Source organism: Synchiropus splendidus, chromosome 12 (assembly GCF_027744825.2).
Source record: "Synchiropus splendidus isolate RoL2022-P1 chromosome 12, RoL_Sspl_1.0, whole genome shotgun sequence".
Taxonomy (NCBI): Eukaryota; Metazoa; Chordata; class Actinopteri; order Syngnathiformes; family Callionymidae; genus Synchiropus; species Synchiropus splendidus.
The window spans coordinates 1,991,365-2,015,818 of record NC_071345.1 but is presented as its reverse complement, the minus strand read 5'-3'; the positions used below and the strand labels follow the sequence as shown (position 1 = coordinate 2,015,818).

The following is a 24,454-nucleotide window of genomic DNA, read 5'->3' as shown; positions in this document are numbered from 1 at the left end:
CTCAAGAAAGAGAAGAACTGGTGACGACATTTATTATCATGCACCAACTTGCATGACAGCACGACGTAGAGCAGACTGGCGACTCGGACGCGGTGACATCATGGGGGCTGCAGCGCTGGACAGACAACAGTCCTCACAACACACTGCACTTTTCAGAACGTGGTCACAAAGCGGGTCACAGGTAGAACTTGGGTTGGGCCGGACCCTCCCCAGCGTGTTTGGTGCAGACGTCGGATCTTTGCCTGTCGGCCCCCTGCTGGTGGAGGTGTCACGACCATCTGGGTTCCACCAAAAACGCAGGTCACAGTGCCCCCTCCTGGCGGCCGCCGTCGGTGGTCGCCACCACGGTGGGCGTGGTCTTCCTGATGGACGTGAGGCGGATGTGCGAGGGCTTGCGTTTGTGCCGTGCCTGCCGACCACATTTCAGCTGGCTGGGCAGAGGAGCGCTACATTAGTGGAGCAGCACCACAAGGTCCAGCACTTTCAGCACCGACCTGTTGAAGTGGTGGCGGAAGCTCTCGCTCAGCAGGTAGAGGGCGAAGGGGTTGACGCAGGATGAGGAGAAGCTGAGCACCCGGGCGAAGAGCGTGAGCAGCAGGTGAGCCAGGGACAGGTCCACCTGCTGGTAGTGGAAGGAGCGGTACATGTAGAGAAGGTGGGTGGGAAACCAGCAGACGGCAAACAAGCCCACGAAGACCAGCACGATCTTGGCCAGACGCCTCCGAGTCTCCACCTGCAGGAAACAAGGTCACGCAGCAGGATGGAGCCAGGGCAGTGGGGTGGGGCCAGGGGCTCACCTGCCTCCTGCTGTGCTGGCTCAGCTCCCCCGGGAGGTCGTGGGCGCTGCGGATCAGGGCGCGGGCGATGTGGACGTAGTAACCGGAGATGACGGCCAGAGGCAACAGGAAGTAGACCAGGAAGAGCATGACGGAGTGGATCTTTGGGTGCAGCTGGTTGGTCAGTGGGTACGGGACACAGTCCACAAAGGTCCCGTTCCTATCAGGAGCCTGTCCACACAGCAGCCAGACGTGAGCTGAGGACCAGAGGACACAGAGCTCGCCGCCTCGCTTACCGGCATGGAGACCACCTGGGAGAAGACGGCCTCGGGGAGGGCCAGCAGGACGGCCAGGAGCCAGATGGACAGAGCCTTCAGACAGGTCCGCAGGACAGCACCGGACTCCTGGATGTCCATGGGCTTGACAATGGCCTTGTACCTGCAACACACAAGTCCTGAGCATCAGGGTCCATGGACATCGCTGATGACAGCGCCCCCTGTGGCCTGGACAGAGTCGTGACAGCAGCTGCGCGGGGAGCAGATCCCGCGTGGCTGTGGGCCGCCCAGTGTAAACATGAAGACGACCGTGTTTTTCCTGGTTCAGCAGAAATCTTTGGCAGTATTTTCACAGATTTAGCAGATATTTGTTACATTTGAGACATTACACTTTAATGTTACGTCTCATTGTTTCATCTCTGTAAGCGTTAAAACAAAATGATACATTTAAACCTCAGTTTTTACAAGGATCCGGGCGCCCCCTGCTGGTCCTCTGCCCCTCGCAACTGAATGTCTGTGATTTTGAAATGCCCCCCCAGCAGCCACGAGAATGCGCTATTGTGGCAGGTGTGCGAGCTGCACTCCAAGGTGCTGGCTTCATTCCTCCGCATCGCAGGTGAGCAGCTCGCACACCTGCGAGGCTGATGGGCGGCGGTCAGCCAGCAGGGGGCGTCGACATCCTTAAAACTGAGATTTAAGATTTAGAAATTTAGATTTACCATTTACTTTTAACACTTACAGAGATGAAACAACGTGGCGTAACATTAAAGCGTAGTGTCTCAAATGTAACAAATATTTGCTAAATCTGTGAAAATGTAGCCAAAGATTTCTGCTAAACCAGGGTGTTTTTTTTTTTCTCTTTACATTCGGCGCTCCATACATGGTGAGTGGCTCAATGACAGGCGTCGGAAGAGAGATGACGGATGGATGGATGGATGGTTTGGTGAAGGCGCACCTGTCAGCACTGAGCGCGGTGAGCGTGAACACGGACACACCGACCGAGGTGAGCTGAATGGTGGGCAGGAGCTTGCACGCTGCCTCACCGAACATCCAGCGCTCGGAGAAGAAGCGGGAGGCGTCCACGGGGACGCAGGTGAGGAGCAGCAGCAGGTCACCAGCCGCCAGGCTGGAGATGAAGATGTTCGGGCCACTCCTCATGGCGCTGCAGCCCGCCAGAATCTTCACCAGCGTGACGTTGCCCACAAGCCCAACGCCGATGATGACGGTGTAGAGCGAGGTCATGACGCAGCGCACCACGAGGTGCGCCGACGCCCCTTCCTCGGAGGACGACCACCAGCCCGGCGTCTCGGTCAGGTTTGGACCGGTGCTGTCCGAGAGCAACAGGTCCTCCATCAGAAGGCGAGCGGTCAGCGGCAGCTGAAGATGAAGTGGCAAGGAGCGAGAAGGAGCGACTGAAAGACGGCGAGAGAGAGAGCGAGAGAGAGAGACGGAGAGCGAGAGGCGCGTGGTGTCAGGAAGACGACCTGTGACAAAGTTTCACTCAACAAGTGGCGTGTAAACAGTTGAGGAACTCCGATCAGGCGAAACTCTCACGCCGCCACACGGGACCTAGTCTAATCTAATCTAAGATCCCGCGGACATTGCACGCACAATTCCATCACACATATCCAGGGTTCGGGTTTGGATCCGAATGTTCTACGCAGACTGAAAAGCAGCCGCTGCGTTTGACAGGTCCACCAACCCGTCGGCCACAGCACTTCCTGTGCAGTGCTGACAGTTCCTCAGGTGCAGACAGCGCATGGTTCATTTGTCCCGCAGTGACGACCGGGATCTGGGCTTCAGTTCGGCGCAGAGTCGCTGTGCACAGCCGAGAAGACGCGACCCAGGAGGGCAGCGCGAAACCGGCCGCCGTGCGTCTTATTATGAAGGCGAGCGGAAGTGAGCTTACGCGTGAGTGTGCGTTTGACAGGCGTGAGCACGGGCAGCACCGGACCGCATGACTTCTGGACTGTGAGAGGAAAAACGGGGGGGATGAACAACACGCCGCCAGGATTACGGTTGGTGTGTGGACTTGATTTCATTTGAGTTGAACTTTTCACTGGTCCGGACTCGATCTGGTGGTCCGGACTTTGTTCTGGGACAACAGCGGGAGCGGCAATGCTCTTCCAGAAGTATTTGCAGTGCAGGGTGTGTGGTCTCATTCTTGTTCTTCCCGTGTGTTTCAGTGTGGCTGACAGACTCCTCACAAGCTCCGCCGACAACTTTGATGCGAAATCAGTCATAGACGTCGTGACGTAGAAACACGACTCGTACATCTCGCTTGCTGCTTCTGGAGTCACTGAGTCGAAGCGGGACACAGAAGGCTCAGATTGTCTTTGTCTGGGGCCCCTCTCTTCATTGGGGGGCCACTTTCTGCTGACGCGCGGGTCCGGGGATTAGGGGCAGAGCCGGGTCTTTGTTGGCCAGGGCCGTGCGCTGCTGGGGGATCAGAGGTGAACAAAGATGCAGAGACAGTAGCTTTGGGAGTCAGAGACCCCCGGGCGGCTGCGGGGGTCTCACAGCGAACATGAGGGCCGCACTAGAACCATGTCTCTAAACTACATCAAAAACTTCTATGAAGGCTGCGTAAGTACCGAGCCGCCGGCCGCCAGCGACGCGAACCTTCCGCATTCACGCCGTGTTTCTATAGGTGCGGCGTGCGTGTTGTGACGCGGCGTGTTTGCTTGTCTGTGTCCAGCTCAGGCCTCCGACTGTGATTGGACAGTTTCACACTTTGTTCTTCGGCTCGGTCCGAATGTTCTTCCTGGGAGTCCTGGGCTTCGCCGTCTACGGGAATGAGGCGCTGCACTTCAGCTGCGACCCGGACCGCCGGGAGCTCAACCTGTACTGCTACAACCAGTTCCGGCCCATCACGCCACAGGTGGGTCAGCGCCGCTCTCATGCTGGGCTTGGCTGGGCCCGCGTGGCCTCTCCTGAACGGCGCCCTGTGTGCGCAGGTCTTCTGGGCCCTGCAGCTAGTCACAGTCCTGGTGCCTGGCGCCGTCTTTCACCTGTACGCTGCCTGTAAGAACATCGATCAGGAGGAGATCCTGGAGCGGCCTGTCTACACCGTCTTCTACATCATCTCAGTCCTGCTGCGCATTGTCCTGGAGGTCATCGCCTTCTGGCTGCAGAGCCACCTGTTTGGCTTCCAGGTCAGTGCCTTCAGCTCACTTCCAGGCCCAGGCCAGGCCCATGAGTCGGACTCTCTTCCGCAGGTTCTGCCGCTCTACATGTGTGACGCCAGCGCCCTTGAACACACCTTCAATGTCACCAAGTGTATGGTTCCTGAGCACTTTGAGAAGACCATCTTCCTGAGCGCCATGTACACCTTCACCGTCATCACCATCCTGCTCTGCGTGGCTGAGATCTTTGAGATCCTCTGCCGACGACTTGGTTACCTCAACAACCACTGATGCCTTTGGATCCCACCGGAGGGACGAGGGATTTGCAAGCCCGGCCCTGTGCCGCCGCCGATCTAGCGGAGAGCGCGGCGGATTGTTCGGCATCAGCGAGAAGGTTGACGCACCGCGGAGCTGTCACGTGACGTCCGCCGGGGCCACGGTGACGTGGCGGCGCTCCTGGTATTGACCGCTTCCAGTTGAGAGACTGAAGAGCTGGAATACTGGGGAAAGTGTGGGAAGACACAGCATGTAGTCAGCAACCAATTCATCCTTCGTGTTCAGAATGACAGGAATCACACCCTCAACTGCGCAGCGACGGCGACGTGAAGACAATCATGGCTGGGATCCCGTGAGATGGCGAGGTCACGGTCAGCGTGCGAGGCCGAGTCATCGTGTCAGACCAACTTTACCTCATCTGTGATGAATGTCTTTATCTCTTCCATCCAATAGACTCTTGTTTCAGTGATCTGTTCATCATCTCAGGAACTTGACTTCCAGACCCATGAGGACCAGGCCCCCAGAAGCTGCTGGAGCCCTGCCATGACTGCTTCCTCTGCCTACAGTCTCCCCCGCGTTCTTGCACTGCGCCTGTGGAACCTGTCGAATGTGAGGTTCATCTTCTGTTGACAACAAGTGCCTTGCTGAGCACACAGTTGCCACGGAAACACCCGAGGTGAAGGAAGTCCATGTGCCCTGTTCCAGTGGAGATTCTCCTGCTCAGGCCTGAGGTCCAGCAGAGGCAGCTGCTGTGTGGAGAGGCAGCGGGTCCGGCAGGGCCCAGGCAGCAGGGCGGCCCTGGTGCTCTCTTCTCTGGGATCTGTGAGTGAGAAACTGATGCGAATGTTCAAAGATTCACCACTTGTTTACACACATTAAAGCGTCAACAATTGTGCTGAGTATCTGACTGTTTCTCTCTGGGTGGTTTATCAGGGAGGTCCCTCGGGTCAGGGTCCTGCATGTGTGACGGTCCTAGCGGACAACTCTGTTGAAAAAAAAAGCTATAATAGTTTAATCAAGTCTTTCAAGATTTTCTTGTAGAATATCATTCATATAATATACGAGACAAGGAAATCTTGAAAGACTTGATCCTGACGTCAGCGACTGCGCGCTCCCGCTGACGTCATCCACATTGCGGTCGCGTTCGCTTTGATTGGCCAAACACGCGGAAGTGGAGTTCGGGTGCTAACAACAACAACAACAACTGGAGAGATCGTGTGTCCCGGCTCGGTTCGGACAACCATGGCACTGCCGCCTCAGCTCAAGCCCATACAGCACCACATCCGAACCGCACAGGAGCACGAGAAACGGGACCCCGTGGTCGCTTATTACTGTGAGTGAGCCCGCCGCTAGCGTAGCTTAGCTTCCGCCTCAACTTGGTCAGCAGCAAGCTAATGTGCTAACTGTCCGCGCCATGGACCCCCGGCTCCCGGAGGATACTGTGCGCGTGCAGCGCTCACCTCACCTTCTCTTCTCTTCTCCATCGATTGGTGTTAAAACACGAGTCACCGCTCGACATTCCCTGTGAAGGCAGGGGAGACTGGAACCCTCCCTCCTGCCTGTCTGTTCTGCCGTCTTCCCTCTTTTCACTCGGATTTGGTCACCTCGTCTCGGCACTCATTCAATCGTTCCGTCTGCTGATCTTGTCGCTTTCTCGAACTCCCGCTGCTTATACGAAGTAGCACCATTGGCCACGAGGAGGCGACCTCGAGCTGACGTTTGTGCGCTCTCAACAGCCTGAAGACGGCGCGCGTCAGTGAGTTTGGATCAGTGACCAGCAGGGGGCGCCCGGCTGGGAGTCCTCCGGAGAACAGACTCGTGTTTGATAGCTGCTAGAACAGACGTCACCTTGTGTGTCAGTGTGTCTCTGCTTACGCCTTCTTGTTGGCTTCAGGCAGAACATTGTTCCCTCATTGAGCCGCCGCAGTTCAGATCTTGATTCTTAAGTTTTATTTTGAAACATGACCATGTCTACTTTTGTCTGAAGAGAGTGAGTGATGACCTTTCATGAGTGAAACATGAGTGTCTTCATGGTGATGCCAGCGTGAGTGACGCATGGGTGTCGCCATGGTGACGCTTGAGCGTCTCACAGGACGCAGGTGAGTCGCAGTCGTGCGGCTGAACTGACACGCGTGTGTGACTCCTGTTTGAGAGTTGTGCGTCTCTGCATGTGACCGCAGTAAAAGGCCTCTCTGTGGCAGGTCGACTCTTCGCCGTCCAGAGTGGCATGAAGCTGGACAGTAAAAGTCCTGAGTGCAGGAAGTTCCTGGTCAGGTTGATGGACCAGCTTGAGGCGGTGAGTTGTTTGCTTCTTGTTTGTGTCACATTCCTGCAGTTGCTGTGAGACGTGGGGCCAGAATCCTCTGAGAGTCTGGATGACACTTCAGCGCGTGTCCGTTCACACATGTCACACAAGCTGGTCCGCTGTCACATCCAGAGAAATGAGCTGAGCTCCTGCCGTGACGCAGCAGAGTGCGCGTCCTGCTGGGAGGGGGCCCATGTGACCCTGGGCGTCTCGCTCGCTCCCGCCTATGTGTGTGTGTCTGTGCGTGCCAGTAATGTGTGCGCACAGGATTTTCTTCTGATGTCGTCATCCTCAACTTTGGAGTGAGGCCAGAAGCGTCTTCTTAAACCTGGACTTTGTGTGTGAGTGTTCTTCTACTTCTGTCTTTGTGAGAACCTGCATGAGTGTGGCAGGTCCTCACTTTGTCAAGGCTCAGTTTGAGGGTTAAAACTCCAGAACAGCTGAGTTATTATAACTGGGCTCCAGTCTGGTTCAGAGTCAAGGTGAAGTTTAGCCATGTGTTTTGGATGGTTAGGTGCAGGGGGAGAGGCTGGGGGGAGGATGGTGGCCAGGGGAGGTCCTCACAAAGACAGAAGGGTGTGAGATGTGTACATACATGTGGCTCAGAAGGTTCCAGTCAGATTGTGAGTGCAGAGTTGGGACCTGAAAGCCGAGCTGAAGGCGGAGGTCAGCTGACCGCCAGCTGCCGGGCGTATCCCCACAGAGAGCGCTGACGCCCGAGGTGCTCAGAGGGGGGGGCGTCGGCTCTCAACTGGGGAATCTAACAGCCAACATCTGCTGGTGTTTGACTGCAGATGAAGAAGGAAATGAGCGACAATGACTCCATCACTCAGGACGTAGTGGGAAACGCCCACATCGAGAATTACGCGCTCAAGTTGTTCATGTACGCCGACAACGAGGACCGCGCCGGGCACTTCCACAAGTAAGCAGCGCCTCCTGCAGGCGCACTGCATAGTCCATGTCTGTGTGAAAACTGCTTGCTCCAGGTTCTGACCAGTGCTGTTGGTGTCTACAGGAACATGATCAAGTCTTTCTTCACCGCCAGTCTCCTGCTGGACGTCCTGTCCGTGTTCGGTGAACTCTCAGAGGAGGTGAGACCCGGCGGCGGGGCCAGTCTGCTGCTCTCACCAGCAGGCTCTGCAGCACCGGCGACACTTCCTGTCCTGCTTCTCTCCACCTGCTCCTCCTCATCTCCTCGTCCACACCTACTCCTCTACGTCTCTTCATCTCTTCCTCCACATCTGCTCCTCCTCATCTCCTTCACTTCTGGTCCTCCTAATATCCTCCACATCTCCTCCTCCACAACTCCTTTTCCACATCTGCTCCTCTTAATCTCTTCCTCCACATCTGCTCCTCCTCATCTCCTCCTCCTCCTCCTCATCTCCTCCTCCACATCTGCTCCTCCGCCTCACATGAATGGTATCAGTGAGGCGGCCGGTCCTGTTGGAGTCTGCTGACCTGCACATCTCCTGCTAGGCTCCACAGTATAGTCAGAACCAGCCTGACGTTTGGTGTGAGAGCGTGATCCTCCTGACCCCTGCCCTCCTCCCTCAGAACGTCCAGCAGAGGAAGTATGCGCGATGGAAAGCCACTTACATCCACCAATGTCTGAAGAACGGAGAGACGCCGCAGTCAGGTCCCATGGCCTTGGAGCAGCTTGATGAAGCAGGTTGGTGGCGACGGTGCCACACCATCTCTCCACAGACGTCAGGACTCGTAGGAACGGTCCCTGTGGCGCAGCTTGACAGTGTGTGTTTCCTCCTCGGCTGCAGGTGAAGATGATGAGCCAGGTTTCTCTCGAGGAGGGTCCTTCAGCGGACCTCCGTTAGACCCCAACCCGGCTCCAATCGGTTTCAACCCCGCCCCAGACTCTTCGAACATCAACAGCATCCACGTTCAACCGGGTGCCCACGCCCCAGCCAACACTCCTGCGGACCTGCACCCGCCACCAGGTAGAAATAGCTCCCCCTGCAGGATCAGACGACCCTCACGCTGCTGCTGCTGCTGCTGCTGCTGCATTTACGCCTGTTTCTTTGTGTGTGCGTGCGTGCCATTCAAAAGAAGCAGCCAAACCCGTCCCAACACCACGGACAGCGACCAACCTGGCGCCATCCTCTCCGGACCCTCAGCCAGGTGAGAGACTCCTGGCCGTGTGGGGTCTGTCTGAAGCTGACGTGGCGCCCCCTTCCTTCCTGGCCAGGTGGGTTCCAGCTCACACCCGAGGACTTCACTCAGGCTCAGAAGTACTGCAAGTACGCCGGCAGCGCCCTCCAGTACGAAGACGTCAACACCGCCGTCCAGAACCTGCAGAAGGCCCTGCGGCTGCTCACCACCGGCCGAGAGTGACGTTTTGGGAGTCAATAAACTTTGCGATATAAGCTGCTGCTTTGGTGTGTTTCATGCTAGTTTCTCAGATGTTGAGGGCCTGTGACAGGATGAAGGAACTGAAATCCAGGTCACGTGACTTGCTCTACAAGGCTGGTGAGGGTCCGGCAGCTGCTGACGTCACAGCCCACAGGGACTCCGGCTGAAATCTAAAACAGACTGGAACCAACAAGTCCGTTTGAGTAGCAGTGGCGCCATCTGTAGGACTGGATCGCCAAAGCGTAACTTTTCCCTTCATTTCTTCTAGATGAATTCCGCGCCTTCTCCGTGGATTTGACGCGACACCACTGAGCGGAGAGCGCGTGAAACGTAAAGGGCGCGCGTCTTACCCTCCCTCCTTCCATCGTCCCCTCTCGGCTCCGCCGCCCACCCCACTCCTCCCCCTCCCTTCGCGCTGCGCTGCGTCCAAACATTCAGGTTTGGGTTTTCCAGCGACAAAAGAGTCGACGATGGTTCTGGAGAGAAGTCCGCTGCGCTGACAACATGTGAGTTGGTACCGTGTGTGTGTGAGGTTTCTGCTTTGACGAAAGCATTGGAATTTCGAAACGAAAGAAGAGGGCTGCGTCCGGGGACGTTCCTTCACGAGTTGGTCTTAAATCTTCTTTACACTTCTTTGGCCAAACTTGAGCCTCATGTTGAACAACTTTGTCGTGGGTCTGTGTTTGTTTTAGTCACTTGCGAACGGACTCCTGTACAGAAGTCTCTGATCATGTTGTTAAAAGTGTGCGAACCGAGTTAATCCACGAACTGTGTGTTTGTCACGGAGCTCAGTCTTTCAGTGGGAGCAGGAGGTGCCAGAGTGGAGGTGGGTTGTGAGATCAGCAGAGGCCCTACCACTTGCTGCTGGAGCTCAGTTTGGTCTCTGGAATGTGCTGCGTGCGTGTGTGTCTGTGTGTGTGTGCGTGCTACTGACTGGCTGCCGGCGTCTCCGCAGGTGCTCAGGTCCTCATGGTTCTGCCAGGGGTTGGGCTCGTGTGCTTCTTTGGCTCATGCTGGGGATCAGTCCGGACAGACACGGTACGGGACTCTCCTCCTCACTTTGTTCCCACCTATTGTACCCTATTGAAACCTCTGGTGTATCAGGGCAGCTCAGACATGACTCCAGTCACTTCATGGTGTTGCTGGGACCACACTCTGCCTCGGGCTGAGGCTGTGCCCCCCCACCCCCCTCACCTGGGCTCTGGCTGGCAACACTTGCTGCCACCGTCTGTGGCGTCGCCTTCACATGTGCGGCTCTGTGTGGATGTAGCCGAGCCCAGAGGCGCTTTAGCTAGGTTAGCATGCTGGTGCCGAACAATTCGGCCAGATTCTTCTTGCCTTGGTAAAATCCGTTCATATTTCTCCTGTGTCCTGTTTCTTGCGTTTCTTCTTTTGTCGCTTCCCATGTCACTTCCTGTGTCACTTCTTGAGTCATTTCTGTTTCACTTCTTGTGTCACTTCCTGTTTCACTTCCTGTTTCGCTTCTTGCGTTACTTCTTTTGTCGCTTCCTATGACACTTCCTGTTTCACTTCCCGTTTCCCTTGTGTCGCTTCCTGTTTCACTTCTTGTGTCACTTCCGGTGTCACTTTTTGTGTCACTTCCTGTTTAACTTCTTGTGTCACTTCCTGTGTCACTTTTTGTGTCACTTCCTGTTTAACTTCTTGTGTCACTTCCTGTGTCACTTTTTGTGTCACTTCCTGTTTTGCTTCTTGCGCTACTTCTTTTGTCGCTTCCTGTCACTTCCTGTGTGACTTCCTGTGTCAGTTCCTGTTTCACTTCTTGCGTTACTTCTTGTGTCGCTTCCTGTGTCACTTCTTGTGTCGCTTCCTGTTTCATTTCTTGTGTCGCTTCCTGCCCTAAGAAAGTCAAGACTCATCATGTGCTTCAATGATGGAGCAGAGACAGAAGCCTCTGCTCCGACATGCTGGTGATGTGTCAGACCAATGGTGTCGTCTGAACTCAACAACCTCACTAGGCTGTGACGTGTCCCTGACCGAGGCTCCTGGTCACCTCTCACTCTCATGGTGTGTGTGAGTGTAGACCACTGGAAGATTTGGGGCGTGTTCTGGCCTGGGGAGGGGGGGGGTTCTGGTGGCCCACACACCTGCGCACCTGAGTCGGCGCTCACCTGGCCTCTGTCTGCGCCCCTCTCCTGCAGGACTGGGGCCCCTGAAGGCCCCTCCTCATGGCGTGACTCTGCCTCTCGGTGCCTTTACAAGGCTGCTGCTGCTGTGAGGACGCTGGCGTGCACGTAAACACACGCGTGTGTTGATGATTACAGAGACTGGTTTGTGAGTCTGGAGGTGTCGGGTCGCACACACACACACACACACACACATATGGAGGAGCTTATTAAAAAGCTGGCCCCCGGGACGTCCCCTCTCCATGAACAGAGAGCAGCACACGCTAACATGGCGGCGTGCTGATGAGCAAGGCAGCGGCGGCAGCATGTGCGGGGGCTGCTGCAACCTGGCGAGGGGGGTCCTGCTGCATGGAAACACTCGCTCTTGTGTTTGGGCCTCGACAACGGGTGTCTTTGTCTGGACTCTGAGATGGCGACAGGAAGTGAAGGTGCCCAGCAGAGACCCTTTCAAAATGAAGTTGAGCTGAGTAGGTCTCCCCCTCTGGCTGCTCTCTTCTGACTCACGTCCCGTCCTCCTCTCTGAGTGGCGGCGTCCAGCTGACAAGCACTTTGTTCTGCGTCTCGCCCAGTGTGGAGCTGCGGCTCCTCCAGCTGCGACCTGCTGCTCACCCAGTCTCCAGGCCAGCTGACCTCACCCTGCTACCCTCAGAAGTACCCCAACTCTCTGAGCTGCCGATGGCGCCTGCAGGCTCCCGCCGGCTCCGTGGTGCAGCTCTCCTTCCTGGACTTTGAGCTGGAGGAGGCGCCCGGCTGCATCTACGACCGGCTGGTGGTCAACACGGGGCATGCCCACCTCAGCTTCTGCGGGCCCACCGCCAGCGGCCTGACGCTCAACTCCAGCCAGAACGTCATGGAGTTGCTGTTCACGTCGGACTTCAGCGTGCAGAAACGCGGGTTCCTGGCGAGCGTCCGCCATGGTAGGTGGGGTTGGGGTGGCTCAGCTGGGGTCCAGTCCATCAACTTCTTGTCCTGCAGTGGCCGTAGCGCTGAGGAACCAGAAGGTCACACTGGCTGGCAGCAGCGGTGGCGGCGGGACCGAGGCCAGCGGCTCCGTCTCCATCCCGGAGCTCAGTCAGCTGACCGTCTGCTTTGAACTGGAAGGTCTCCAGCACCAGCAGGTGACACCATCATCTGGACCCTGGGTCCCTCACCCTCTCACTGTGTGGTGTCGTGGCAGCAGAGGGACTGGATCTTCAGCTACTGGGATGGCGGCGGGTCCATGCAGCTGGGCTTGGCTCTGGACCAGAGCGGCGTGCTTCTGTCGGTGGGTGGAGTCACTTGCTTCGTGGAGTCAGTGGTCACGGCCGCGGACTTCTCCTCCTCCTCCATGAGGTCCTTCTGCATCCTCTGGTCCTCGGTCGGCACCGTGGCTGCGTTCCTGGACGGCTCCTACTGGTCCAGGCCCTGCGCTGCCTCCAGGGGGCACTCGGTGCCGGGGGGCGGGAACTTCAGACTCGGGGGTGAGCTCCTGGCAGGTGGCGTGGTGAAGCGGCGTGTCTGAGTGTGCAATGGTCCGCAGGTCGACAGCACCCGGGTGGGAGCATCTACAACCTGCGGCTGTGGGACGCGGCCATGGCGCCGCAGGAGCTGCGGCAGCTGAGCTGCTGGGCGCCGGGGAACGTGCTGGACTGGGACAACAGCTACTGGGAGGTGCCGCCGGGCCAGGCCCAGACCGATGGCACCCTGAGCTGCAGTGAGTCCAGCGGCACTCGCACACCTTCGCCCTCACATACACACACACACACACACACTCACGTGTGTCCCTGCGCAGGTGTGTCTCCGCCTCACAGCCCCGACTGCTCCACTCCAGGCTCTGGCTGTCCAGGTAGGAACCGTCACTCCTCACTCACCTCAGTGATGGGACTCCTCTCTGAGTCAGTCAGAGACACTCAGGCAGACACACACCTTTACTGCTGCCTTTGTGGGGACATTCCACCCCCCCAAAACACATGGCTCATGACCCAGTTATTTTCAAGTTGTAATCCCGGAGCCTTCATCTCATGGGTCCCCACGAGGTCCACACAGGTAGGTGTGTCTCCCAGAATTGGTCCTCACGAGTGCAGATAGAACAGGTACACACACACACACACTGGCACGGCGAGGCTGTAATAACCTCATGTTTCTCTTGTCAGCTGCTTCATCGTCCGCTGACGCCACTAACACCCTCGCTACTAACCTCCATGGTAAGCCCCGCCCACTAGCTCCAATGGCTTCGTGCTCATCATCATCTTCATCATTTCTGAATGAATAATCCCAGTTCTGCTTCATGTCAATCACATCCAGTCCCGGACTTGTCCAAGCCTAAACCCCCACTCCCCACTGCTAGCATGTCGCTAACCATTAGCTCCAGCATCCACACCATGAGCACTGCCTCCTCCCGCAGCCCCTCCCCTCCCAGCTCCCGAAGCCCCGCCTCCTCTGTCAGCGATTCCTTTGCTGGTAAGTGACATCATGACGCTAACAACCCACTTTCCCAGTGTGGCGGCGGGACAAGAGGCTAAAAGCTTCTTCCACAGGCTTGTTTTTCTGAGCACAGCTCTAGTCCTAGTCTCTGACGGATGACTGAGCTCTGCTAAGCGACTGAGGCTTCATCCAGTCTCTGGACTTAAGTCGCCTGCTGCTATCTGATGAAAACAATGACGTGCTATCCAGTCGTATCGCCACCTAGTGGCTGATGTACGTCCCTCAGGACCAAGGAGGCTTCCACTTGTCTAACAGGGTTCAGCAGTCGGTGGCGCCAGGCGCTGGTCTGCGATGGCCCCCTGGTGGCGACTGCGTGCACTGCAGTTTTTGAACTGTTGAAACTGTTTTGTCGCAGCTCTTCCTCTTCAGGCAGCCGGAGTCGGGAGAAGAGCCCGCTCACCTGCTTCCAGTCGTCACCCAGGAGCTCCTCCTAGAGCACCTGATGGCCGTCACCCCGGCTCCTCTGGTCTGCTGGACTCCGCCCACGTCTTGCGACGCAGGGCCCAGCGCGGCTCTCGGACCTCCCTGGGTTTCATCTCCACTCCGCTGGTCTGGCATGGACGGAAGCGGCCTCTTGGCAGCCTTGCTGCCGCTCCCCTGACTAAATCCCCCATGATGAAGTCGGCGTCCCTCAAAACCAAAGCGGCTCCTGTGACCCGGAGCCTCCCGCTTCCCGGGGACCATCGTGTCCCCCAGAGAGGTTTGGAACGGCCCCCTGCATCTGGGAACTCGTCGTCTGTGGGCAAGAGGAAAACAAAAGCTCCAGCAATGCGCCCGAGTGAGTCAAACCGGACCGGTGAGAGCCTCCTGACCCGGGACCCCCCTGACCTGACCCTGACCTGGACTCCCGCTGAAGTCTCCTCCTGCACAAACGCTACGTCAGAGTACTGTGAGGTCCCCTCTAATGACAGCAGCGTTGGCGCTGGCTCCGGTGTGTCGAGCCAAGCCGGAGCAAGCGGACCTCGTGGTACCGACCCACCTGGGCCGGCCCGGGCCAGCAGCCAGCTCTCAGAGCTTCTTCATCATCAGACCACGCCAGGCTGGTGGCTCCCCGGCCCCTCCCGCCTGCTCGTTGCCATGACAACCAAGTCCCCGACTGCCTCCTGGTCCCAGGGTAGCCCCACTCTTCCGTCTCCTCTGGCTCTGACGCTCCTGCATGAGGAGCCTCGAACCGGTGAGCAGGCAGGCGGGGAGACCTTTGTTGTGTCTCCGTCTCTGTCAGTCGCGGCCCAACTCAGCATCTCTCTCGCCCCCGGCTGCTCCTCCACGCCGCCCCCTCACCGCACTCCACCCCTCCAGCGGCATCAGAGGTGGTCCGAGAGCCCTCCCTCAGCCCTGCACCCCTCAGGTCCAACATGGTTTCTTCGCTCTGCGCCCATGGAAGTCCCTGCACTTCACCTCCCCTACACGGCTCCAACTCTCTCTCTGACAGAGCCAGAGGTGTTGGATCTGCTCAAGCCTTTGTACCGAGACAGTGCCACGGTGAGGGTCGACCAAAGCCCGGCGCCCCTGCCTGACCGGAGCGTCGCAGCAAGTCTACACCTGTCACAGACCTTAGACCCCAGCGGAACCTCCAGGACTCCAGCTGTGAAGAGCCAAAGCCTGAGGCCCGCCTCGGCAGCAGAGGCGACTGTTGGTCACCTGCAGGGGACAGCCGTCCAGCTGCGCGGACGCAGAGGCGCTGCTGGTACTTCCTGTCAGGGAGCAGTGTGTCTCTAGTTGCTGATGCGTCTGACCTGTGGACCTCCTGATCACTCGCTTGTTCTTCTAGCTATTAGAAAGTAGGTGGACGAGGTCTTCTCTCTGCTGCTTCACTCTCCAGGGTTCTTCTTCAGGGGTCTCCCTGTCGCTCTAGTCCTCCTGCAGCCTTGGCTGTTTCTGGTCAGACAGATGTGTGACACTGTAGGGTTGGACACAGAGGAGCAGCCTGGGGTCCAGATGTTCACAGAAGGTTCTGGATTCTCCCAGTCTCCCCATCGGCCTTGCCCTGTGCTGACAAGGATGGAGTGAGAGTTGTGCAGAGGCAGGGCCAGATCTGGAGGCCTTTCAAAGGAAAAGCCTCCTGTCAAGCAGCACATTTCACTCAAGACCTCTGTGGGTCCCTCCATCAATTCGTTATTGCTGAAGTGTTGAGGCTGAGACACACGGCCCGACAGCGCGGTGAGCTGTGGTGACACTTCCGGTTCAGTGTTGACCCAGTGGAACAGCGTGGCACTGTGGTGGGATGTTTCCAGCTCAGCTTCTCTCCTGCCGTGTCACACATCTGCTCACGAGTCCGAGCCCGAGTTTGACCCGACTCTCCGCTCCCTCCTTCCAGACGTGCTCTTCTACCGAGTATCCATGCTGCTGGAGCTCCAGGAGCCGACGCCGAGCCGAGACCACCTGCAGAGCGCCGTCTCCCTCTGGGTGAGCTCCCACCGCGTGGACTGGAGCCGCCGCCGCGACGTCTCTCCAACTCATGTGCCGTTTGCTTTCAGCTCAATGACACCTTCCACAACTGGACTCACGAGGTGGACGTGGACGCTGTCAGGTGACCCGCTGCTCGCACGCCCTGGCGTCACTCAGAATTCACGTGTCCGTCTCTCCTCCAGCCTGCTTCCTCTGGGAGCTGCGGGTCACGTGGGCAGGTGAGTTGTGAGCCGGCCGCTCATCCAGCGGCCGCGCGCCTCTGATGGAACATCTCCTTCTGCAGCTTTAGCTGTCGCGCTCTGCTGCTCCACTACTACGTCTCCAACCAGAGCCTGGACCAGTCCTTGGTTTCTGAGCGGATCTCCCGCCACCGCGCGCACCTCGGGGCTGGACTGCTGCTCCGCACCGACTCCATCCGCCTCGCTCTTATTGGTGAGCTCTGATTGGCTGGTGAGGCGCGCACCCTTCACTGGCTGGTGTCTTCTCTCTGGCTGCACAGAAAACTGCGTGGCAGAGACGACGCTTCACTACCGCTGGCCCGGGACCCGACCCGGCGTGACCCACCTCCTGCCTTGCTTCCCCAACAAGGAGGAGACGGCGTCCAGGACCTGGTACAGCGCGCGCGCGCCTCTCTGTATGTGTGTGTGTGACTCAGCAGGAGTCTGACCCGAGTCGCCTTTCATCCCTCTGCAGTTTGATTGACAGCCAGGAGCACCACTCCTACTGGTCCCCGCCAGACACCAGTAACTGCACCGACATCGACGACCTGCAGGTGTCAGCAGGTAGCTGCTGCGGCCGTTGGTGTGTGTGTGTGAGGACCTGTGTGTGAGTCGTCTCGTTTGTCTCCACCAGAGAGCGCAGCAGGTGTTGCTCAGCAGCTCGCCGTCATCTCTGACAACCCGCTGTCCACGGAGGAGGTGAGGCACTCCGAAGCCGACCAATCGCAGCCCACCTCATGAGCGTGTGTGTGTGTCCCAGGTGTCTAAAATCGTGTCCAAGCTTCACCAGATCGTAAATGTGGCTAAACTCAACGTTTCTCTGGCGTCCACCGTTGTCTCCATCATCTCCAACGTCCTGAGCTCCGAGACTTCCCTGGTCACTTCCTCCGAGAGGTCAGGCTCTGCTGACCCCTGCTGGCGTGCTCAGCCAGCGAGCTCATAACAACTGTATTATTATTATTATTATTATTATAATGGCTGATGGACACTTGTGGGTGTGACTCACACCGTGTCCCTGGTCCCTGAAGGGCCGAGTCCTTTTGAACTGCTCCCCGTGTGTTGTGGCTCCGCCCCTCACGCCATTCCTGTCTGCCTCAGGGCCTTGAGGACGGTGGAGGAGCTGCTGCAGCGGGTAGACTTCGAAGGTCCGTCTCTGGCCATCACCTCCCGACACCTCTCTCTAGGAATATTGACCTTCAATGTCACCAACTTCAACGGGACGTCCTTTAGCGCTTTCCGACTCCCAAACAGCAGCGACCCGCAGGTGAGCTGACCCCTGCTGACCTCCCATGTCCTCCACTGAGCTCTGCTGGCTGCTCCCCTCACACAGATTAGCTTTGACTCGGACTCGGTGAGCCCTCTAGCACAGGTCTTCCTCCCTCCATCGCTGCTGTCTGGCCTCTCTCTGGACTCCTCGTCCAGGACCCGGATCCACTTCATGTTTTTCAGCAGCGTCAGACTCTTCCAGGTGAGGTGAGAGCGCAAGTCGTCCGGGCGCCTCTGACTCGGTGTGTTGCAGAGTGACCCGGGCAGCCAGGCCCTCGGCAGCTACGTGGTGGCCAGCAGCGTGAGCAACCTGAGCATCCGTGGCCTGACAGAGCCGGTCCAGATCCAGATCGCTCACTTGACCGACCAGGTGACCCACATCCACCGTAACAGCTTCATTCCTCTGTGTCGCTCCCGCGCTGCTCTCGCTCTGTGTTGTCTGTGTGAACTGTCGGGGGCAGACAGACCTGCAGTCATGATGGGTGCGAGTATCGACCCAGCGAGTCCCATCCCAGCCAGTCCCACCCCACTGAGTCCCAACCCAGCGAGTCCTACCCCAGCGAGTCACGCCCCAGTGTGTCCCACCCTAGTGAGTCCCACTCTAGTGAGTCCCACCCCAGTGAGTCTTGTCCCAGCAAGTCCCAACCCAGCAAGTTTCACCCCAGTGAGTCCCAACACAGTGAGTCTTGTCCCAGCAAGTCCCAACCCAGTGAGTCCCACCCCAGAGAGTCCCGCCCCTGCGAGTCCCACCCCAGAGAGTCCCGCCCCTGCGAGTCCCGCCCCAGCGAGTCCCGCCCCAGCGAGTCCCACCCCAGCGAGTCCCACCCAACAAGGTTTAGGCTCAGTTTCAGGATGGAGACTGCAAACTGGTCCAGAGCCATGTGTTCAGGGGGAGAGGCTGGGGAAAGGGCGATGGCCAGGAGAGAGTCAGCAACACGTGTGTGTGTGTGAGAGAGAGAGAGTCAGGTGGCAGTGAGTCACTCTCCTGTGCTCCTCTCCCATCAGCCCCCTCTCCGTCCTGTCTGCGTCTTCTGGGACTTCAACCTCAGCGGTGAGAACCAAGCCCTGCTTGTTTGCTGTCCTCACAGTAACTGAGTGTGACGTCCACCAGGGGGAGTCGGCGGCTGGAGCTCTGACGGCTGCAGACTGTCCCCAGCATCAGCGCGACAGGACACCAGCACCTGCCTGTGTGATCACCTGACCCACTTCGGCATTCTGATGGTGTGTGTGTGTGTGTGAGTGTGCGCTGGAGTGCGTCTCCTCTGACCTGGCCTGCCCCTCTGCAGGACATCTCTGGGATCTCTCCACATATGGACCAGAGGACCACCCAGGTTCTGACCTTCGTCACCTACGTGGGCTGCGGCATCTCCGCTGTCTTCTCTGCCGCTACGCTTCTGACCTACCTGGCCTTCCAGTGAGTCTGACGGTGGCATGTCGGTGTTGGGCTCGGCTCTTCCCTACTGGTCCCAGAGGGGGGGAGAGGTTCTAACCTTGCTGTGACTGGGGCCTGTGCTGCTCCGCAGGAAGCTGCGCCGCGACTACCCCGCCAAGATCCTGATGAACCTGAGCACGTCTCTGCTCTTCCTCAACCTGGTCTTCCTCCTGGACGGCTGGCTGTCCGCCATGCACTCCCATGGCCTGTGTGTGTCGGTGGCGCTCTTCCTCCACTACTTCCTACTCACCTCCTTCACCTGGATGGGCCTGGAGTCGGTGCACATGTACATCGCTCTGGTCAAGGTCTTCAACACTTACGTGCGGCGCTACATGCTGAAGTTCTGCCTCCTGGGCTGGGGTGAGTGGCCGCCGCCGCCGCCGCCGCCACCACCCCCTCCTGGCCCGTGACCTGCTGCTGTGTGTCCTCAGGTGTCCCCGCCCTGCTGGTGGCAACCGTGCTTGCCGTCAACCAGGACTCCTACGGGCTGCAGGAGTTTGGGGGAGGAGCCTCGGGAGAGCAGGCCTCAGAGTTGTATGTTTGCTGGAGACGTGCTAGTCACTGTCACTGCCTGATGTGGTCCGCCGAAATTCTGGTGCTGGAACCGGAAATTACGTATGTTTTACCAACTGAAGTTTAATGGTACGCGCATGCGTACATGGTTATATCGCGCAAATGCTATAACTTATTAAAATAGGTGACGTATTAACATATTTTTTTACTTAAAATAGTCTAGATTTAGAAATTGTATGTTTTATTTGATATTCTAGTTGTTGTTTTTTTAATCCCACAACGTAAACAGACTCAGAAGTGCTCACTCCTGCTCCTGTTAAATCTATGTGAAACAAATGAAAGGAGAAATGATTTCCCATACAATAATGATCATACAATACATTGCACAGGTCAAATGTATTGGAGCAGCTTGAAATGTTATTGATCCAATAAAAACATACTTTCCTAAATGTTGACTATTTTAAGTAAAAAAAAATAATAATAATTAATAAAAAAATTCATCACCTTTGCGTGACATAAACTAATCCTGCATCATTAAATCAATAAACATTTCAAGCATTTCCACCAATACATTTGACCTCCGCAATGTATTGCTTTCGATATATTATCATTATTGTATGGGAAACATTTCTTGTGTTTCACATAGATTTCACATAGATTTAACAGGAGCAGGAGTGAACACTTCTGTCCCTGAACCAGGTTTATGTCGACTGTGGTGTGGCGCTTGAGTCTGTTTATGTTGTTGGATTTAAAAAAATAGAGAGAGAATATTAGATAAAAACATACAATGTCTAAAGCTAGACTATTTTAAGTGAAAAAAAACTATTGAAATAAATAAGAAACTTCACCTTTGCGCAATATAACCGTGTACGTCAGTTGGTAAACATGCACAATTTCCGATTCCAGCACTGGAATTTCCGACGGACCACATCAGGCAGTGACCGCCCCTTACAGTGGCGGAGTGTAACTGCCTTCTGTGTGCGCAGCTGCTGGATCCAGAGTGCTGCCGTCTTCTACTCCACCTGCGTCGGCTACTTCTGCCTGATTTTCCTCCTCAACACCGCCATGTTCGTCGTGGTCATGATGCAGATCTGCGGCCGCAGCGGCCAACGCAGCAAGCGCTCCGTGAGAGAGGAGGTCAGGGCCTGTGGCGCGGCGGGGCGGGGCGGGGCGCGTGTGAGCTGCCTTAACCCTGAGCCTGACCCCAGGTGCTGCGGAACCTGCGGAGCGTGGTCAGCCTCACCTTCCTGCTCGGCATGACGTGGGGCTTCGCCTTGTTCGCCTGGGGGCCCGTGAGCGTGGCCTTCATCTACCTGTTCTCCATCTTCAACTCGCTGCAAGGTCCGGCCCCGCAGGGGGCGCCGTCTCGCTGACGCCCACGGTGGTTGTCCCGCTTCACTGTGGCTTGTCTGCAGGCTTCTTCATCTTCATCTTCCACTGTCTCCTGAAGGAGAATGTCCAGAACCAGTGGAAGAAGGTGCTGTGGTGCAGCCCGCCGCGTCTCTCGGAGAACTCAGGTAGCTGGTGTGGCTCTCCACCCCGCGTCGCTCTTTGACCTCTAACCCAGGACGTGTCGTTGCAGACAGCCGGACGGCAAAAACCCAGAAGGTGAGCTCAGAGCGCCTCAACAAGTCGGTGTCGTCCACCTCCTTCAGCACTGGGACCAACTGGACCTGCAAGACCAGGAGTCTGACTTGGTTCACCCGCCGGGACGCAGGTGAGTCCCGCGCACGCTGGCACGCCCGCGTACGCTCAGGCGTTCAGCTTCTGTTCCAGCAGACACGCGTGCCAGCGGCGGGCCGGAGGGCTCCTCCTCGGAGGCGGAACCCAACTCCTCCATGCTGCCCGTCAGCCAGATGATTGACAAGATGAGAGGCTACTGCTCAGCCCGGTCTGAGAACTTCTACAAGAACATCCTCATGTCAGACACCTTCAACAACAGCACTGGCTTCTAGACACGGATGACCTCTGACCCTTCCCTCTGCTTCAAAGTAGTGTGACATGTCAATAAACCACTTCAGAAACCAACAACCAGCCTCTGTCCTCGGTCATCCAGCAGGGGGCGCTCACTCGCACTTCAAGGTGCAGCCGCTCTTGGGTGGAAGTCCGATCGTGACCGGGCTCGCCAAGCGGACCTGGGCGAGGAGCGAGGAACACGCTTGGGACTTCAGGAAGTCGCCAACTCCTCCATGAGGCGTGTGGGCGCGCCAACTTGTTGGGACCATTGCCGGTCCCCACAAGGTTAGGCTGATAATACTTGAAAATCACTGGGCTCAAGTCCGGTCCAGAGTCCTGGTTCAGGTGAGCCACGTGTTTAGGGGGAGAGGCTGGGGAAAGGGTGATGGCCAGGAGAGGTCCTCACAAGGAGCGAGATCGCCACCCTGTGTGTGAGTGAGTGAGTGAGCGAGAGAGAGAGAGAGAGAGAGTCCCACAGTAAACACTGGCGGAGCAGACGCCACAAGAGCCCGAGACGCGTTCGCGCTCACAGTCTCTTCGAGGGACGAATCTTCTGGCGGGACTCGTCACGCGAGAAGAATCTGCTCTTGCTGCTTCTTTCGTGTGTCGTTTCAAGTCTGTGCTGGAGGCGGGCGCAGCAGACGCGGTCACCACCCTCCGTCAGCAGCGCGCAGCGGCGCGGGACACCGTCCACCAAACTCACTCTGACCAAGACGCTCTGTGGCGACGAACCTCCCAGGATCTGCGTCTGGATCCGCGCGGACATGATTCTGCTCTGCATTCTGGTCACGAGCCTGGCGATGACCCAGAACCAAGGTGATAATGGTGACCGATGAAGGTGATGATGATGATGATGAAGGTGGTGATGAAGGTAATGATGATGATGATGATGATGAAGATGATGTAGGTGAAGATGGTGATGATGATGATGATGAAGGTGGTGATGAAGGTAATGATGATGAAGGTGATGATGATGATGATGATGAAGGTGGTGATGATGATGATGATGAAGGTGGTGATGAAGGTGATGATGAAGATGATGTAGGTGATGATGATGATGATGATGAAGGTGGTGATGAAGGTAATGATGGTGATGATGACGGTGATGATGATGATGATGATGATGACAGTGATGATGGTGATGTGATGATGATGACGGTGATGATGAAGATGATGTAGGTGAAGATGGTGATGATGATGATGATGATGAAGGTGGTGATGAAGGTGATGATGAAGATGATGATGAAGGTGGTGATGATGATGATGATGAAGGTGGTGATGAAGGTAATGATGGTGAAGATGGTGATGATGATGATGACAGTGATGATGGTGATGTGATGATGATGACGGTGATGATGATGGAAATTATATTTTTACAGGCTCACAAGTCAAACTTAAGGGCCTCACAGTGGAGCAGGGCCTCACAGTGGAGCAGGGCCCCACGGCGGAGCAGGGCCTCACAGTGGAGCAGGGCCTCACAGTGGAGCAGGGCCCCACGGCGGAGCAGGGCCTCACAGTGGAGCAGGGCCTCACAGTGGAGCAGGGCCTCACAGCAGAGCAGGGCCCCACGGCGGAGCCTTCCCTCAGAGGTCAGCGGCGAGCGAAGCGCTGCTCGTGTGAGAACAGGAGGGATGAGGAGTGTATCTTCTTCTGCCACATTGGCATCGTGTGGATCCACACACCGAGGTAGGTGGGTGCAGGTAGAAGCAAGGGTTTGTTGGGATGTGAGCTCGCGCCTCTACAGGAAGTTAGCATGAGCAGAAATGTCAGACTCTCCAGAACACAAATAGCCTGGAGCCACTAATCCCTGTGTGAAGTTGAGCTGCGGTGGCGTCCTCAACAAGCCGCTCTCACCAGTGGCTGCTTCCTGCTGCCGGTCTGCACCAGGAAGTGGCCGTGTTGCAGCCGCCATCAAAGCCCTGCTTTACAAGCTTCACGAGTGGATCCAGATGTTCTGAGCTCCGCTTGTGGTGTGGTGGAACCAGAGCTGCAGAGCTGAGCAGCCAGGGCTGGACCGCGCGGTGCCGGCGGGTCCACACTCAAAATACCAGCGGTGCCGACCTCTGTCCCCTGCTGCCACGCCTGCAGGTGGCGCTGCTCTGGCCAACACTTGAGCGTAGAGTGGCATTCTGAGAGGATCAAGGTCGTGTGTGAACCCTTTCTGTCTCTGAAGCAGGAGGTCATAGACAGACTGGAACTCAGATCCGACGTGTGTGTGTCTGTGTGTGTGCGTGCGTGCGCATGTGTGTGTTGTCCTCCAGCCGCCTGCTGCCGCTGGGCTTGGCTTCCGCCCGACTCAGAAGAGAAGCAGTCCGCTGCAGGTGCCGCGACGCCAGTGACGACAAGTGTGTGCGCTTCTGCCGGGTCCACACACAGCAGGTGAGGACACACCTGTGCACCTGCCCGTCCGCTCGCCCGCTAACACCAGCCTTCGGCCTCTTTCAGGAGACACACGCCTGGTGAGAGCACAGAGCCACTTGAGACAGACAGAGGGCAAAGTTGTAATCGTCTACCCGGTGGACAAACTGTACAACTACAACACGGGTTCTGCTCTGACTCATCGGGATGTTGCCATGACTCAGCAACTTGACAAGCGCAGCAAGCATCAGGCGTGTCTTTCTGTCGGGTCCTCCACCTGTCAGTCACCAGCTGATGGAACTCTTGGCAACGTGCCGCTGGTGCTCGTCTCCTTCTGCCGCGAGGAAACGCAGCTTACAGAAGAAGGAGCTTCTGGTGGGCGTCACTGAGGTGTTCCACATCCAAATAAAGGTTCCCACTGAGATGTTTGTGTTGTTAGTCTGAGACCAGAGAATCCAGCAACCGCTCGGGGAGCTGCTTCCTTGTTTGCCTGGCGACCACTCTGAGGCGGCCATGTCATCGCCACCTTTAGTGAGGGCTCATCAAAGGCGGCCAGGAGGATCAAAGGCCACGC

At 57.1% G+C, this 24,454-nt stretch overlaps 5 protein-coding genes across 17 annotated transcripts; 4 read left to right on the top strand and 1 right to left on the bottom strand.

Annotated features, from left to right (window-relative positions):
- Nucleotides 1-71: 71 nt before the first annotated feature.
- Nucleotides 72-6,421, bottom strand: nmbr (neuromedin B receptor). Of its 3 annotated transcripts, none has more exons than XM_053881972.1 (7): nucleotides 5,918-6,421; nucleotides 4,755-5,272; nucleotides 2,007-4,676; nucleotides 1,073-1,214; nucleotides 798-1,007; nucleotides 495-733; nucleotides 72-431 (listed from the first exon to the last, which is right to left on the bottom strand). In XM_053881972.1, exons 3-7 carry the CDS (start codon nucleotides 2,402-2,404, stop codon nucleotides 302-304), a joined length of 1,119 nt encoding a protein of 372 aa, XP_053737947.1. In that variant the 5' UTR covers nucleotides 2,405-4,676; nucleotides 4,755-5,272; nucleotides 5,918-6,421; the 3' UTR covers nucleotides 72-301. The 3 variants fall into 3 exon arrangements, with proteins under 3 accessions (XP_053737947.1, XP_053737949.1, XP_053737948.1); XM_053881974.1 differs by having other exon boundaries at nucleotides 4,581-4,676; XM_053881973.1 differs by having other exon boundaries at nucleotides 4,581-5,272.
- Nucleotides 2,733-5,060, top strand: gje1a (gap junction protein epsilon 1a). Of its 2 annotated transcripts, none has more exons than XM_053882012.1 (4): nucleotides 2,733-3,073; nucleotides 3,750-3,932; nucleotides 4,009-4,206; nucleotides 4,270-5,060. In XM_053882012.1, exons 1-4 carry the CDS (start codon nucleotides 3,044-3,046, stop codon nucleotides 4,465-4,467), a joined length of 609 nt encoding a protein of 202 aa, XP_053737987.1. In that variant the 5' UTR covers nucleotides 2,733-3,043; the 3' UTR covers nucleotides 4,468-5,060. The 2 variants fall into 2 exon arrangements, with proteins under 2 accessions (XP_053737987.1, XP_053737986.1); XM_053882011.1 differs by having other exon boundaries at nucleotides 3,044-3,637.
- Nucleotides 5,585-9,135, top strand: vta1 (vesicle (multivesicular body) trafficking 1). Of its 5 annotated transcripts, none has more exons than XM_053882001.1 (8): nucleotides 5,585-5,785; nucleotides 6,654-6,748; nucleotides 7,552-7,679; nucleotides 7,773-7,848; nucleotides 8,312-8,426; nucleotides 8,524-8,709; nucleotides 8,822-8,890; nucleotides 8,958-9,135. In XM_053882001.1, the coding sequence occupies exons 1-8, from the start codon at nucleotides 5,695-5,697 to the stop codon at nucleotides 9,101-9,103; spliced, it is 906 nt and encodes a 301-aa protein (XP_053737976.1). In that variant the 5' UTR covers nucleotides 5,585-5,694; the 3' UTR covers nucleotides 9,104-9,135. The 5 variants fall into 5 exon arrangements, with proteins under 5 accessions (XP_053737976.1, XP_053737977.1, XP_053737975.1 ...); XM_053882002.1 differs by having other exon boundaries at nucleotides 5,587-5,785; nucleotides 8,530-8,709; nucleotides 8,819-8,890; XM_053882000.1 differs by having other exon boundaries at nucleotides 5,587-5,785; nucleotides 8,819-8,890.
- A 40-nt stretch (nucleotides 9,136-9,175) lies between these two features.
- On the top strand, nucleotides 9,176-21,574 carry adgrg6 (adhesion G protein-coupled receptor G6). Of its 6 annotated transcripts, none has more exons than XM_053881880.1 (31): nucleotides 9,176-9,314; nucleotides 9,390-9,627; nucleotides 10,077-10,159; nucleotides 11,835-12,182; nucleotides 12,241-12,383; nucleotides 12,443-12,725; nucleotides 12,785-12,958; nucleotides 13,037-13,090; nucleotides 13,398-13,448; nucleotides 13,549-13,704; nucleotides 16,046-16,134; nucleotides 16,206-16,258; nucleotides 16,320-16,355; nucleotides 16,421-16,569; nucleotides 16,637-16,748; nucleotides 16,831-16,919; nucleotides 16,990-17,054; nucleotides 17,116-17,249; nucleotides 17,454-17,619; nucleotides 17,686-17,823; nucleotides 17,875-17,991; nucleotides 18,627-18,672; nucleotides 18,733-18,842; nucleotides 18,908-19,035; nucleotides 19,145-19,413; nucleotides 19,485-19,587; nucleotides 20,553-20,703; nucleotides 20,775-20,907; nucleotides 20,982-21,083; nucleotides 21,149-21,283; nucleotides 21,331-21,574. In XM_053881880.1, coding segments are annotated over exons 2-31 (3,810 nt in total). In that variant the 5' UTR covers nucleotides 9,176-9,314; nucleotides 9,390-9,625; the 3' UTR covers nucleotides 21,522-21,574. The 6 variants fall into 6 exon arrangements, with proteins under 6 accessions (XP_053737855.1, XP_053737861.1, XP_053737857.1 ...); XM_053881886.1 differs by having other exon boundaries at nucleotides 9,390-9,947; XM_053881882.1 differs by having other exon boundaries at nucleotides 9,178-9,314; nucleotides 21,343-21,574.
- Nucleotides 21,575-22,023: 449 nt separating this feature from the next.
- On the top strand, nucleotides 22,024-24,439 carry si:ch211-202p1.5 (uncharacterized protein LOC103909337 homolog). Its single transcript, XM_053882020.1, has 4 exons — nucleotides 22,024-22,393; nucleotides 22,902-23,208; nucleotides 23,784-23,901; nucleotides 23,968-24,439. The coding sequence occupies exons 1-4, from the start codon at nucleotides 22,345-22,347 to the stop codon at nucleotides 23,983-23,985; spliced, it is 492 nt and encodes a 163-aa protein (XP_053737995.1). The 5' UTR covers nucleotides 22,024-22,344; the 3' UTR covers nucleotides 23,986-24,439.
- Nucleotides 24,440-24,454: the final 15 nt, after the last annotated feature.